Source organism: Seriola lalandi, unplaced genomic scaffold (genome assembly GCF_002814215.2).
Source record: "Seriola lalandi dorsalis isolate HSWRI2012SDOR001 ecotype SW California unplaced genomic scaffold, Sedor1 jcf7180002054930, whole genome shotgun sequence".
Taxonomy (NCBI): Eukaryota; Metazoa; Chordata; class Actinopteri; order Carangiformes; family Carangidae; genus Seriola; species Seriola lalandi.
Window position 1 is genome coordinate 353,149 of NW_019525482.1, and position 15,226 is coordinate 368,374.

The window sequence follows — 15,226 nt, forward strand, 5'->3', positions numbered from 1 at the left end:
GGGGGGGGCTGCAGAGGGTCCAAGTCTTGGCACAGCAAAAAAAAAGGAGGACACTGAGGACAGGGAAGGGAGGGAAGCAGGACACAGTCCACACTTCCTCGGACAGGATACTGTGTTCCTCTAAGAGGCATCCTGGAATCTAAAGCCTCAAAGGCCTTACCAAGTCTTTCACACAAACACACGTCTCTTCCTTTGACACATAGCTGTATTGTAGTGAGCAGCAACACGGATAACGTGTCAACATCGGAGTTGAAAGCTCAGCAGAAAGTGAGCAGGAGTGAAACATGGAGGCCATCTGGGTCAGTTCAACGTTGTGTCTGGTCACACCGGCCTGAGGATCAAAGTGGGATGAAGTGATGCAGATTTTGAATCTAAACAATCGCACACATCTCACAACACGAATGCACGCGAACGCACCCTTCCCTCTTCTTCTCTGCTCGGCAACATGTCAGAGGGAAATGTTTTTCTTTTCTTTTCACTTTGCAGATAAAGGTTTTACATGATAAATACAACACACTGCTATAAATGTAACAATATAAAATATAATATAAATGAGTAAAGATAAACTTCTAACAGCTATTACTTGCTAAAATGTCGCTTTCATGTTCATTAATCAGTAGCCTAAAAATAATATAATGTATAAAGTAATATAAAACTTAATACGGGGCCTTTCTGTGTCATCAGTGCTTTTACTTGTGACACTGCTGCTAAAGAATCTTAATTAGAGCTGAACTGATCAGTCAATTCACTGATTAGTCAAATGGATAATCAACTGAAAATTAACCATCAACTATTCTGATAATTAAATAATTGTTTAAGCACTGGTTCTGGCTTCTGTGAATGTTTTATTTATTTATTCATTCATTCATTTTAACTCATGCACATTTAATTATATGTATACAATTAAACATATGCACATATACTGAATTTCCATATATGAAATATATGTACATTTAAAATAACAATACATGTGTAAAAATTATTTGTAAAAACCTATTAGAAATTGGAACAATTTCATATATTGACATACATGTCTATACTCTATATTGTAGACATATGTTATGTAAATATATGTATATGTAAGGTCCGAAAGTCTGAGACCACTTTCCCACAATGGGAAGACACACGTTTAAAATGAATAAGAAAAAATATATATGTATATTGAATTTGCGCATATAAATTAAATATATATTGTTAATATGTTAAACCATATAAATTCTCATCATACATCATTTTAATGTACATATACTCTCGGTATTTCATATATGTTATAAACTTTTATCTTCATATATCCAGAGGATGTATATATGTGTTAATAATATATCCCCTTATAGTTAACATATATGACAATATCCCTGTTGATATAAGGACACATATGTCATATATTGCATTTCTATATGAGTGGGATGTATAGTATAATACACAGACATAAACCTTTTGTTTGATGAATTGCTACTAAGGTTATGAAATAAAACTTTTTCATTCATCACGTTTCATTTCAAGAGAAAATGTAATGTAAATGTAAATAGTCTGAATATTTCTGAGTGATCCATGTTTTCATGTTCGGCTCCATTTTTTTTCTGTGGTGAGTTTGAGGTGCTGCCCCCTGCTGTTTCCTTCCATCAGGTTACTACGACATTCCCATCGCATCCCACCCGGAACTGTTGCGGCCCGTTTTATTGTCTCCCGTCGGTCTCTTTTCAGTGTTGCACAAAACAATGCACACGACCCGCAGAACTCAAAAATGAGTTGGAGCCCGGTCGGCTCGAGTCTTATTGACGTTTTGTGGGGTTTTCTGGCTTTGTGCTTCCTCCTGGCGTTTTGTGCTCACAAGGTGTGGAGCAGGTATGAAGCACGTGGTCTGTACATGTTGTTCCAGGATCTTATTCGATACGGAAAAACAAAACAAAACCTCAAACGCGACGAATGGCTGCGTGTGTTTGACGTCCCTAAAAGGTAACACATCACAAACAACGAAACTGTATTTATAACTTCTGTATATAATTTATACATCCCTGATTTGTTTAGCTAAAATATTGATTTGTAATGCCTTTGTTTATGTGATAAAAACATAAACGTGAAGATGCTAATTTACGGAAGCGTAAAAAAGTGTAAGATATGTCGTTAATTGAGAAAAACAGAGCAGGAATTTATTTTCCTCATTAAATCTTTTAATAAAATTCTGAGAGAATTATCTTGTTATTGTAGAAAAAAATATTTTCAGAGAAAAAAAGTGCTGTTTATGAATTAATTCAGAAATACAGAAAAGCAGACATTGATTCAGAAAAACAGATTAAAAAACTTCTGTGAGAATTATCACGTTAATTCAGAAAAACAGGATTTTTTTTCAGAAAAGTTTTTTTTTTTTTTTTTTTAAATGTAAAGTGTAAAAAAAACAGGATTTTTTAAAAACAATTCAGAATTATTAGATAATTATCTCTTAATTCGGAAAAACAGAGCAGATTTTTTTTTTTTTTATCTCAAGTGAATGAACTACTTCAGCACTGATTTGGTTGAACATACACAGAAATCCTTTGTTCCCTTCAGGTGGTTCTGGCACTTCTACGCCCTCTCTGTTTGCTGGAACGGCCTCCTCCTGCTCCTGTACCTGAACTTCATATTTCAGCATCAGTCTCGCCCATCATGGCTGACAGGGACGTTGGAGGTCTTGACAGGTGTACCGAGCGCTGATGGTCAGGGTAGGCTGACACCCCTCTGATCTGTTAAAGCTCGTGTTTTCCTGTTTTTTTATTCATACTGGTGTGTGATGTCATTCCTGTCCTGCAGTGCCACAGCTGTCGACTCTCCTGGTGCAGCTGCTGCTCTGGGTCCACTCCCTCAGGAGGCTGCTGGAGTGCCTGTTCGTCAGTGTCTTTTCTGGTGGGTCCATGCATTTGGTGCAGTACTTCTTCGGTGTGGGGTACTACATCGTGCTGGGGTTGACGGTGCTCTGCTCAGATCACATGGGAAAAGGTTAGACCTAAACTAGTCCACCACATCTTCTTTCCACTGCTTCCACTATGTGCTAATGATGTTTATGCTATTCTGTTTAGGGAGTGGCCCCCTCCTCTCTCAGCTGCACTGGCTTCATGTTGCTGGATTCACACTTTTCATTGCGGCCTCGCTGCTGCAGCATCAGTCCTTGGTGCTGCTGGCCAGGCTGCGCACCGGAAAGTCAGGTAAGCTTGTGCAGTTGTCTTCTTGTGTTCGTGCGTGTTTTGGGTCATTTAGTACAAGTGATGTACACTGTGTCATACTACTGATCATTTCCCAAAGTGCTGTAATTATTAGATTCTGGCTACACAGAAATCCACCACAGTGAACATCATTCTTTTATTTATGTCAGAAGTGTGTTATTATTATTGCAGGGTAATCCCTTTAAAATGGCACACAAACGGATTTGAATTGTTTGTTTGCAGGAAAAGCTGAAACCACAACATTGACATATTATCACCTTACAGAGAAGTTATGAGGACCTTGTTACAACCAACAGACATTGACAATACAACTGTAGTATCCACTTGGCAGTTGTTTTTAGTGATGGTGAGACGAACAGGTCGACAGCTACTGGCCAGAATGAAACAAACGTTTGTGTATTACATATTAAATATCAGTATAAGGGAAACCATGATTGTGTTTTTTATTCTAAGCAGATCTTTATAGTATAAGTTACTGTAAAGGCAATCAAAATGTATTTTCTATGCATCAAATGTATTAATATCAGTCAAGTTAAGGCCAGTGTCTGTGTTTTGATTTGTGGCTGAACCATAAAACCATATAATTTCACTCCGCGCGTAAATGTCCACGTCGTCTAAAATGATACACGTGTCGACACACACTTCAAAGCCTCGACCTCTCACGTATCATCGCTGGTTGTTTTGGTCTCAGCTAATATTCTGTATCTTTAGCTGCCAGATGCTTCACTCTGTTCACCAGCTCGTAGCTAAGTGTGTGTGATGTTTATCTGATGAATCGGAGCTGAAAACAGCTTTCTGTGGAGTCTGGAAACAAGAATAATGAGTGTGCACGTGTGAGCCAGAAAACCAAAACAATGCTCTTAAAGAGACTAAAAGGCTGGGTGACTGTTAATATAAAAATATTGGTAATGAAGCTTTAATTTAAGATAGATTCATGGTGACTGTGTGAATAGTAACATGTTGCCGGTCTGCGATGTATTTCCTGTTTGTTGTGTTGCAGGAGCAGTGGAGACGCTGGCTCACAGGGTGCCACATGGAGGCGGCTTCGAGCTGGTTTCATGCCCTCATTACTTTGCTGAGCTGCTGATATACATCTCTCTGGCCTTGGTTTTCGGAGGCCTGTCTCTAACGTGGTGGCTGGTTGTCCTTTATGTGCTCTTCAACCAATCACTGGCAGCACAGCTCTGCCACGACCTTTACATCAGCAAATACGAGTCATACCCAAGACATAGAAAAGCATTTATACCTTTTGTGTTTTGAAGAGTTGTCACCACTGTGTTTTCGGAACTGTAAACTGCTCAACAAATGTTGGACACATCTGAGGAGCTGGATGTGCAGGAGTAAAACTCCCCTCTATCAGTAGTGATTGACAAGGTGATCGGGACCAAGCAGCTGTCAGCTGGCAGCTCCAGCTGTGACTGTGAGGTGTAGCAGCGCTGCGGGAACATTCCTCCACAGCAGAAGTCTCACCAGGTGAACGATGAGCTGTTTCTTTGAGACTGATGTGAAGAAAAGAGGAACCTCACCACTGAACAGCCGTTCAATACAACAAGACCTTGTTTTTGTTATAACAATGTACGATATACTGATGTATGTCATTACATATAAGATAAGATATGTTGTTAAAAATAAGCAACTTTTGAATGTTTGTTTAATAAAAAAATACATAAGGACGAATCAGAGATTAAGGCTTTGACTGAATATTTTTGTTGTTATAGCAACATGTAAAATGTTTATATTCTCTTTATAGCAGAATACCAGTTTATCTTGTATGATGAGGCGTTTTTTGTTAAACCAAAGTATATGATAACAATATTGTATATTGTTACTCAAGTTATTTCTGTTTTAACATTTTTTTTAATTTTGTGAAACTTATAATTATATTGACAGCAATATGCTACTGTAGTAGAAACATTTGGACATTTTTCATACATATAATTCTGGACTATAACATAAAATCAAATTTGTTGTAATTAAGTACTACACTTAATGAAAAGATGATTATATATTTATGTTTGATTACTTTGTATTTATTTATTGTGATTATTATGTGTACATTTGGATTATACACAAGATGGCGACGCAAATGATTATCAATCTTTGGTGGAAAACTGATTAAAATTACTTTAACTGTAAACGTGTACAGAGCATTTGCATTTTTGCATTTAAACATTTATTGTGAAAATATATGTAACTGAATATTTAGACCTTTAAAGTGGTCAGAGTTTCTTCCAGCCATTGAATAAACGTTTAGCAAATAATTATACATTTACATTTGAATTATTTTATTCGTCTTTTATGACACTAAAGTAGGAACAAAAAACATGTGGTGAAAACTTTACAGTTTTTTTTTTCTTTGTATGTTTTTAAAGCATTGATCTGGTTTTAAATACATCTATATGGATTTGTTAGTGACAGTGAGACTGTCCAATTACTGAACTCTCCACTGCGTACGTCAGCCTACAACCTGACGTCATTCTTCTGACGGTCCAATCATCTCTCCGGGTTTGTCCTCCAGACTTCTCCTCAAGATTGTAACTTCCGTCTTGAGCTGGCTCGGTCTTTCTGATCGTGACGTGTATCACGGAGGAGTCCCTCGTACCGTACAGGTTGCTAATATGAAGTTAGCCAGTCCGGTAGCAGGTGATATTAAGTGATTCGCGGGAGACAAATTAACGAACAAACTATCTTTGGTCAGAGCTTCGGGAGCAATAATGCCTCTCATGGTCGGCGGAGGACATGGACGGGCTGGTAGAAGTGTAGTATGCGTCTTGTTTCCGCTCGCCGCCGTGTTGTTGTTGTCGGTCGGAGTTGCTGCGGTTCCAGAGGAGCACAAATCGGTCCAGGAGCAGCCCCCACAAGAGGTGAACGTTTACACTTCATTAGTACCGGTTTAATCTTTTACCGCCGTCGGTAAGCGGCAGTTTTAGACGCTGGTGCTGCCGCCGCTTCCTAGCACCCCCGAGCTAGCTTGCATGCTAACAGACATGTCACACTGAGTTCCGGTTTCAAGCTCGAGTGGGTAAAGTTAGTGTCTCACGTCTAAATATAACCAGGAAAAGCAAATATTTGAATTAAAATTGCTGGATGAGGTGAAGGACGTTTGGGTGTTAGCATGAGAAGGTCACCACCAGTTCTGTTTACATCCTCATTGATGTCCACTGTGTTAAAGCAGCAGGGACAGACCTGCAAACTGTGTGTACCTGAGTTGACCGTCACTGTGTGTGGCTGTGTTGATTGTCTTTGCAGAAAGCCCCGAGTCCTCATCCACTGGGCCCAGTGGTGTCTGAGGATGACTCCACCAAAGGAAACCTGGGCTTCATCCACGCCTTTGTGGCCTCCATCTCTGTCATCATCGTCTCAGAGTTGGGAGACAAGACATTTTTCATTGCAGCCATCATGGCCATGCGTTACAACCGTCTCACTGTGCTGGCGGGCGCCATGCTGGCCCTGGGACTCATGACTTGTCTTTCTGGTTAGTAGAAGAGGAGATTTGCTGCTGTATTTTATGATTATTCCTTCTTCTTTGAGTAATAATGAATGCATTATAACCCCCCCTGCCCCCCCACTCTGTTCTGCAGTGCTGTTTGGCTACGCCACCACCATCATCCCTAGGATCTACACATACTATGTGTCTACTGCTCTGTTTGCCATCTTCGGTATACGCATGCTGAGAGAGGGGCTGAGGATGAGTCCAGATGAAGGCCAGGAGGAGCTGGAAGAGGTGCAGGCAGAGATCAAGAAGAAGGATGAAGAGGTAAGTCAAGTGTTTACTGTGAAGCCTTGAGCAAACACTCGTATGACTCCATCGTGACTGTTAATCATCACACATAAGGAAACATACTTAATGAATGTAAGTACCCTTGTGTGAGCACTGTAGCTCACTTTCTCGCGGACTCACTGAGTCGAAGGTGACTCACATTACTTTATCACCAGGAAAGCTCAGCCACAGTGAAGAAGATAATGTGGTACTCACATATGCAAAGAGGGAAAAGAGTCATTTCATCTGACAGTCTGAAGATTTAAATGTGGAATTAAATGAATCAAAAATTAATGCATGAACTCATTTTTACCACTCTTAATCTAGGCAGAGTGGAAGCCATTTTTATCAGCAGGCTGGGACTCTGGTGTTTTATTATTCCAAGTGCAGCTGTTATCATCTTGGAAACCCCACCTGTTATGGGTGGACACATCCTGTACCTTGTGCTTACCTGAAACGGTTGTTACAACTGTTGAAGCACATACCTACTGTAGTGTAGACTGAATGAAGACTCTCAAATGACTAATTAAACCTCTCGTCAAATCTAAAACAGTCTCTTGACTCTGCTCTGTGTTGTTAGTGGCAGGTCCTGTATGTATATGTATGAATTCTCTCCTATTTGAAATTGAAAATGGAGCATTGTATCCAGTATAATCACCTTGTCTTGTGTTGTCTGCTCAGCTTCAGCGCTCCAAGCTGGCCAATGGGACTCCAGATGTTGAGGCTGGATCAGGGACCACCCTGCCTCAGGGAAAGTGGCACAGCTTCATCTCGCCCATCTTCATCCAAGCCCTCACCCTCACCTTCCTCGCAGAGTGGGGCGACCGCTCGCAGCTGACCACCATCATTCTCGCTGCACGGGAGGTTTGTTGCATTTCTTCTACGACACGTCTGTTTGCTTTAAAATAAAACATGTTCAACGTGTGTACATGTTCACCCTGGGTGGCCCCAGTGGGAACAAATCTTTTGTTTGTTTTTGAGCCATATGACGAACTGCACTGCTGTGTTAATACACTGGTAATTAAATATTTAGGCATTGTGTCATTTTCTTTCACATCAACATGAAACACACTTTTTCTTTTTTTTTAATTCACAGGATCCATTTGGAGTTGCGGTGGGTGGCACACTTGGACATTGTTTGTGTACAGGCCTGGCTGTGATCGGTGGGAGAATGATTGCCCAGAAAATATCTGTCAGAACAGGTGAGTTTTGTTGTTGCTGTTGTTTTGTTTATTTCACCTGTTTTAAATCTTTTCATCACGACAGCCCCAAACTTTAGGTTTAGACCTGGGATTAACATATGTCTCGGGTGATCACAAGTGGACAGCTCTGAATATGTCAGTTTACATCTGGCATTAAAATGTGTCTTGCGTGAAAACCTGTGATCGAATCTGACTTCCTCGTTCTGTATGCAAATAAACACGTACACATTGTTGTTTTTAGCCAGTCTGACTATGACAGATAGTCCGTTGTCATTGTGTTTGAGGGACAGAGGGAGATAGAGCGGGGTAGGGAGGGATGAAGCGAATCATTGCACTGCTCACAGCTCAAGATTGAAATCGGGTTTTATCCATTTGAAATAGAGAAATATTTTGGGTTCATTATAAACTGTGTTGGACTAATGAGACTGAGACAGAGGACGTCAGTAGAGTAGGCGGTCCTTCAATGTGGCCAAGGACACGTTCACACTGCAAAAAGAATGTGGCCACATGTGGTGCAGACCACCTCAATGCGTCTCTGGTGCGTTCACACCTGAACTTAGAGTTGACCACTTGTGATCAGATCAGATCAGATGGATGTTAGTGTCGAGTCTGAACAGGACCACAGACACATAGTGGGTCTCATTCTTGAATGGAAACAGATGGGATTTAATTTATGTGAACATGCAGATTAAAAACACATGTAGGATATTTAATTATTTCCAAAATGTGAGTCCACAAGTAATACACACATAATTTATAAGTGATCAGAACCGCAACAAGTAAGTTAAAGTTTAAAACCGTTTGTTGCAGCTTAAAACAGGAAGTGCTGAGTGAGTTGACAGTGTTTCGAAAACTTGAGGTTTATACATCCATTTTCACATCACTTAACATGATCAGTGTTGTCGTAGCAACAGGGCGGACCAAAGCAGCCCGAACAACTGACTTGAATGTCTCCCGGCTCCTCCCGGAGGCTGCCAGAGAGCACGGAGGGCAGCTAGGGGATGTAATGCTGCGATGAGCTGCATCATGAAGAAAGTGTGTTAGGAAACATCTATGAACGAGTGTCTGAACATCCTCTAACATGCTTCTTCTTTCCTTTGCTTTGTCTCCGCAGTTACAATCATTGGAGGTATTGTTTTCCTGGCGTTCGCCTTCTCTGCCCTGTTCATCAAGCCAGAATCTGGATTTTAATTGGATGAGAGACTTTGAGATTTTCTCTGTACATACGTGTAAAATTTGGTCCAGTTGCTGTAGAAAGACTAGTTTTGACTCTGTACGTGTCCAACAGATCATGTGACAAGTTTAAAGAGGGAGCCAAAGTCCCGTCCAGCTTCCCTAGAGAGCCTCTGTTCCACTGCAGCCTGTAACTCAGAGGGTGAATCTAACATAATAAACATTTCCCAGGAGTCCTAACCTGAGGCGGACACTAAAACCTCATGGGAGGTGTAGTCGTTAAACGAAACAATCAGTGTTTAATCCTTATAAAGTGAATAAGAGGTTAGATACACATTTATCTTAGAGCAGGAAACCTGGAAACCTCAGAAAGTCCAAACCCTTGATGAGAAGAAAACACCCAGCAGCAGGTTTCAGTGGAAGAGAGGCTAACTAGGAGAGAAGGCCGAGCTGTGGCTTTCTGTGCGAGCTGTATCCTCATCACAAGGTGTGTGAGAGAAAGAAGACTTGTTGGATTGTTACTGATCGCTGCCCTCCAACCTGTCTCAGAAGCTCTGTGGCTCAGACACAGATCCTCACATGCAGTACTTTCCTCACACTCAGACGCTGAGTCCATTTCAAAATCTTTGCCTTGCCTTTTTGTTTTTTTAAAATGTTGCCTGGTTGATTTTTGTCTATTTAACTTGAGCCCAGGTGCTGGTGTTGCTCAGTTGTTTATTCCACCTTCCTCTCCGGGTGACACTCCTTGCTGCAAACCATTAAAATCTCAGAAGAAGCGAGCCTGCTGCGTACTGTCAGGAAAAACTAAAGACAGAACCAACAGCACATAATTAAGAAATTGCTTGAAGTTTTCTTGAATTTCCCTTAGTGGTTGCCCCGTTTGACTGCCAAGACACAAGCAGGTTTTTGTGTTAAAGAGAGGGAGGCCTGAACCACTAGAATACCTCTGCGTCTGACAGACCTGCATTAGGTACAGTATCAAAATACTAAACACACATAGAGATATAGATCAGGGCTCTTTATATTAACTCCAGTTTCAGGTGCTGACAGAGAACAGGTGAACGGGTTGAAGACGGTCCAGTACTCACTCTTCCTATGTGGTTAAAGCCATTTCTAGTATGAACCTCGCTGCTTCCATTTTTACTGCCCCGAATCCCAGAGTGGGTGTGACAGAATGTAACCATGACAACATCAGGTACATATCAAGTCACCACCATGTTATTTTGCCGTAAGCAGCTGCACCTCAACCAGCAATGTACTTTGAACCTACATTTCTCCTTTTATTTAAACTGTATGTATTTATTTAGCTTGACTTTTTTCTTCTTAGCATATATGTACTGTAGACACAAAGGGTGGGAGAGAGAGGACACTAGAAACAAGGAATGGAAATATTTTTTTAAGTAAACAGGCTAAAGCTGCGTTGTCAATATTTGACAGGCTGTGCCCAGCTGTGAAATACTTCTGTTTGTAATACAGGTTGGTTCGAAATGCCTATAAATCTGAACTGCTCAATAAAGATGTTTTATGTGTTGTCTTATTTCTACACCAATCATTTTTGCTATTTGACCTGAATGGTGACGACAGACAATATCCTATACTAAGACGTTTTCATGTCTTTTCATGCTTTACTGTACTATGATGTTTTATTTCTGACTATACAATGACTTGTCTTTTTATGCCTTAGTATACTAAGACATTTTTATTGCCTTTTATGCCTTACTATACCATTATGTTTTCATGCCTTGCTATACTATGACTTTTTATAGCTTACTGTACTATGAGGTTTTCTTACTTACGATACTACGTTTTTGTGACCTTTTTATGCCTTAGTATACTGACATTTTTATGACATTTTCATGCCTAACTATACTAAGACTTTTTTGTGACTTTTTATGCCTTACTATACTTTAATTTTTTATTCCTTACTATACTATGACATTTTTATAACGTTTTTATGCCTTACTATACTATGCTTTTTTTTTAGTGCATTACTATACTATGACTTTTTTATAACTTTTTATGTCTTATACTATGACTTTTTTATGCCTTACTATACTATGACTTTTTTATAACTTTTTATGTCTTATACTATGACTTTTTTATGCCTTACTATACTATGACTTTTTTATAACTTTTTATGCCTTACTATACTTTGACTTTTTTATGTCTTACTATATTATGACTTTTTTATGACTTTTCATGCCTGACTATACTATGACTTTTTTGTGCCTTATTATACTATGACTTTTTATGACTTACTATACTATGATTTTTTTATTACTTTTTATGCCTTACTGTACTATGACTTTTTATGCATTATTAACTGATATTTTTATGCCTTATTATACTATTACTTTTTTATGACTTTTTCTGCCTTACTATACTGTGACTTTTTCATGACTTTTTATGCCTTACTATACTATGACTTTTTTATTACTTTTTATGCCTTATTATATTATGACTTTTTATGACTTTTTATGCCTTACCATACTATGCCTTTTTATGCCTCACTATACTATTACTTTTTTTATGCCTTATTATACTATGACTTTTTCATGAATTTTTATGCCTTCCTATACTATGACTTTTTTATGAGTTTTTATGCCTCACTATACTATGACATCTTTATGACGTTTTAATGCCTTCCTATACTATGACTTTTTATGCCTTACTATACTATTACTTTTTTATGACTTTTTCTGCCTTACTATAGTATGACTTTTGACAAATTTTTATAGCTTACTGTTCTATGACTTTTTATGTCTTACTATATTATTACTTTTATTACTCTTTATGGCTTACTATTCTATGACTTTTTATGCCTTACAATTCTATGACTTTTTATACCTCATTATACTATGACTTTTTTACGACTTTTTATACTATGAATTTTTCATGACTTTTTATGCCTTCCTATTCTATGACTTTTTTTATGTGTTTTTGTGCCTCACTATACTATGACTTTTTTATTACTTTTTATGCCTTACTATACTATGACTTTTTATGCCTTACTATTCTATGACTTTTTTATGCCTTACTATACTATGAATTATCTATTACTTTTTATGCCTTACTATACTATGACTTTTTCATGACTTTTTATGCCTTACTATACTATGACTTTTTTATAACGTTTTAATGCCTTACTATACAATGATTTTTTTTAATGCATTACTATAGTGTGACTTTGTTATGGCTTACTATACTATGACTTTTTTATGACTTTTTAAGCCTTACCATACTATGACTTTTTTACCTTGATATTCTATGACTTTTTATACCTTACTATATTATGACATTTTTTATAACTTTTTATGCCTGACAATACTATGACTTTTTTGTGACTTTTTATGCCTTATTATAGTATGACTATTTAGGCCTTGCTATACTATGACTTTTTTATGCCTTCCTATACTATGAGTTTTAATGCCTTACCATACTATGACTTTTTATACCTTACAATTTATGCCTTACTATACTATGACTTTTTTATGACTTTTTATGTCTTACTATATTATGACTTTTTTTATGACTTTTCATGCCTGACTATACCATGACTTTTTATGCCTTATTATACTATGACTTTTTTATGACTTCTTATGACTTACTATACTATGACTTTTTTATTACTTTTTATGCCCTACTATACTATGACTTTTTATGCCTTATTATTCTGTGACTTTTTTATGCCTTACTATACTATGACTTTTTTATGAGTTTTTAATGCCTCACTATACTATTACATTTTTATAACGTTTTAATGCCTTACTATACAATGATTTTTTTTGATGCATTACTATAGTGTGACTTTGTTATGGCTTACTGTACTATGAATTTTTTATGACTTTTTAAGCCTTACCATACTATGACTTTTTATACCTTACTATATTATGACATTTTTTATAACTTTTTATGCCTGACAATACTATGACTTTTTTGTGACTTTTTATGCCTTACTATAGTGTGACTTTTTATGGCTTACTATATTATTACTTTTTTATGCCTTACTATACTATGACTTTTTATGCCTTATTATACTATAACTTTTTTGTAACTTTTTATGCCTTATTATAGTATGACTATTTAGGCCTCGCTATACTATGACTTTTTTATGCCTTCCTATACTATGAGTTTTAATGCCTTACCATGCTATGACTTTTTATACCTTACAATTTATGCCTTACTATACTATGACTTTTTTATGACTTTTCATGTCTTATTATATTATGACTTTTTTTATGACTTTTCATGCCTGACTATACCATGACTTTTTATGCCTTATTATACTATGACTTTTTTATGACTTCTTATGACTTACTATACTATGACTTTTTTATTACTTTTTATGCCCTACTATACTATGACTTTTTATGCCTTATTATTCTGTGACTTTTTTATGCCTTACTATACTATGAATTATCTATTACCTTTTATGCCTTACTATATTATGACTTTTTATGCCTTACCATACTATGACGTTTTATACCTTACAATTTATGCCTTTTTTATGCCTTATTATACTATGACTTTTATATGACTTTTTATGCATTACCATACTATGACTTTTTATTCCTTACTATTCTATGACTTTTTTATGCCTTACTATAGTATGAATTTTCTATTACTTTTTATGCATTACTATACTAGGATTTTTATGCATTAATAACTGATGTTTTAATGACATTTTAATGCCTTACTATACTCTGACTTTTTTATTACTTACTATACTATTACTTTTTTATGACTTTTTCTGCCTTACTATACTATGACTTTTTCATGACTTTTTATGCCTTACTATACTATGACTTTTTCATGAATTTTTATGCCTTACTTTATTATGACTTTTTATGACTTTTTATGCCTTACTATACTATGACTTTTTATGCTTAACTATACTATGACTTTTTTATCCCTTACTATTCTAAGCATTTTTTATGACTTTCTATGCCTTACTATACTATGACTTTTTATGCCTTACTATATTCTTATTTTTATTACTTTTTACGGCTTACTATTCTATGACTTTTTATACCTTACTATTCTATGACTTTTTATACCTTATTATACTATGATTTTTTATGACTTTTTATGCTTAACTATACCATGACTTTTTTATGCCTTACTATTCTAAGCATTTTTTACAATTTTTTATGCCTTACCATACTATGACTTTTTTATGCCTTACTATTCTATGACTTTTTTATGCCATACTATACTATAACTTTTTTTTATGACTTTTTATGCCTTACTATACTAAGAATTTTCAAGCTTTAATATACTATGATGTTTTTATGACGTTTTAATGCCTTACTATACTATGACGTTTTTATAACTTTTTATGCCTTACTATTCTATGACGTTTTTATGCCTTACTATTCTATGACGTTTTTATGCCGTACTATACTATAACTTTTCTTTATGAATGCCTTACTATACTAAGCATTTTTTATGACCTTTTATGCCTCACAATACTATGACTTTTTTATGCCTTATTATACTATGACTTTTTTTATGACTTTTTTATGCCTTACTATATTATGACTTTTTTTATGACTTTTTATGCCTGACTATACTATGACTTTTTTATGCCTTACTATACTATGACTTTTTATGCCTTACTATACTATAACTTTTTTATGACTTTTTATGCCAAACTATACTATGACTTCTTTATGCCTTACTATACTATGACTTTTTATGCCTTACTATACGATTAATTTTTTATTACTTTTTATGCCTTACTATACTATGATTTTTATGCATTAACAACTGTGATGTTTTTATGACGTTTTAATGCCTTACTATACTATAACTTTTTTTATGACTTTTTTTGCCTAACTCTACTATGACTTCTTTATGACTTTTTATGCTTTACTATACTATGACGTTTTTAT

At 36.5% G+C, this 15,226-nt stretch overlaps 2 protein-coding genes across 3 annotated transcripts; both read left to right on the forward strand.

Annotated features, from left to right (window-relative positions):
• Positions 1-1,718: 1,718 nt before the first annotated feature.
• Positions 1,719-5,334, forward strand: srd5a3 (steroid 5 alpha-reductase 3). Of its 2 annotated transcripts, none has more exons than XM_023393193.2 (5): positions 1,719-1,956; positions 2,548-2,699; positions 2,788-2,973; positions 3,054-3,179; positions 4,198-5,334. In XM_023393193.2, exons 1-5 carry the CDS (start codon positions 1,745-1,747, stop codon positions 4,455-4,457), a joined length of 936 nt encoding a protein of 311 aa, XP_023248961.1. In that variant the 5' UTR covers positions 1,719-1,744; the 3' UTR covers positions 4,458-5,334. The 2 variants fall into 2 exon arrangements, with proteins under 2 accessions (XP_023248961.1, XP_087026273.1); XM_087170147.1 differs by having other exon boundaries at positions 2,548-2,693.
• A 417-nt stretch (positions 5,335-5,751) lies between these two features.
• On the forward strand, positions 5,752-10,869 carry tmem165 (transmembrane protein 165). The gene is made up of 6 exons (XM_023393236.2): positions 5,752-6,061; positions 6,447-6,672; positions 6,779-6,954; positions 7,639-7,821; positions 8,054-8,159; positions 9,274-10,869. Exons 1-6 carry the CDS (start codon positions 5,912-5,914, stop codon positions 9,348-9,350), a joined length of 918 nt encoding a protein of 305 aa, XP_023249004.1. The 5' UTR covers positions 5,752-5,911; the 3' UTR covers positions 9,351-10,869.
• Positions 10,870-15,226: the final 4,357 nt, after the last annotated feature.

Excerpts from the sequence above, each read along its gene's own strand:
- srd5a3 (XM_023393193.2), top strand. The coding sequence starts at position 1,745 with ATGAGTTGGAGCCCGGTCGGCTCGAGTCTTATTGACGTTTTGTGGGGT. Across the intron at positions 1,957-2,547 it reads GTGTTTGACGTCCCTAAAAG|GTGGTTCTGGCACTTCTACG; the intron begins GTAACACATCAC and ends TGTTCCCTTCAG. Across the intron at positions 2,974-3,053 it reads CTCAGATCACATGGGAAAAG|GGAGTGGCCCCCTCCTCTCT; the intron begins GTTAGACCTAAA and ends TATTCTGTTTAG.
- tmem165 (XM_023393236.2), top strand. The coding sequence starts at position 5,912 with ATGCCTCTCATGGTCGGCGGAGGACATGGACGGGCTGGTAGAAGTGTA. Across the intron at positions 6,062-6,446 it reads AGGAGCAGCCCCCACAAGAG|AAAGCCCCGAGTCCTCATCC; the intron begins GTGAACGTTTAC and ends TTGTCTTTGCAG. Across the intron at positions 6,955-7,638 it reads TCAAGAAGAAGGATGAAGAG|CTTCAGCGCTCCAAGCTGGC; the intron begins GTAAGTCAAGTG and ends TTGTCTGCTCAG.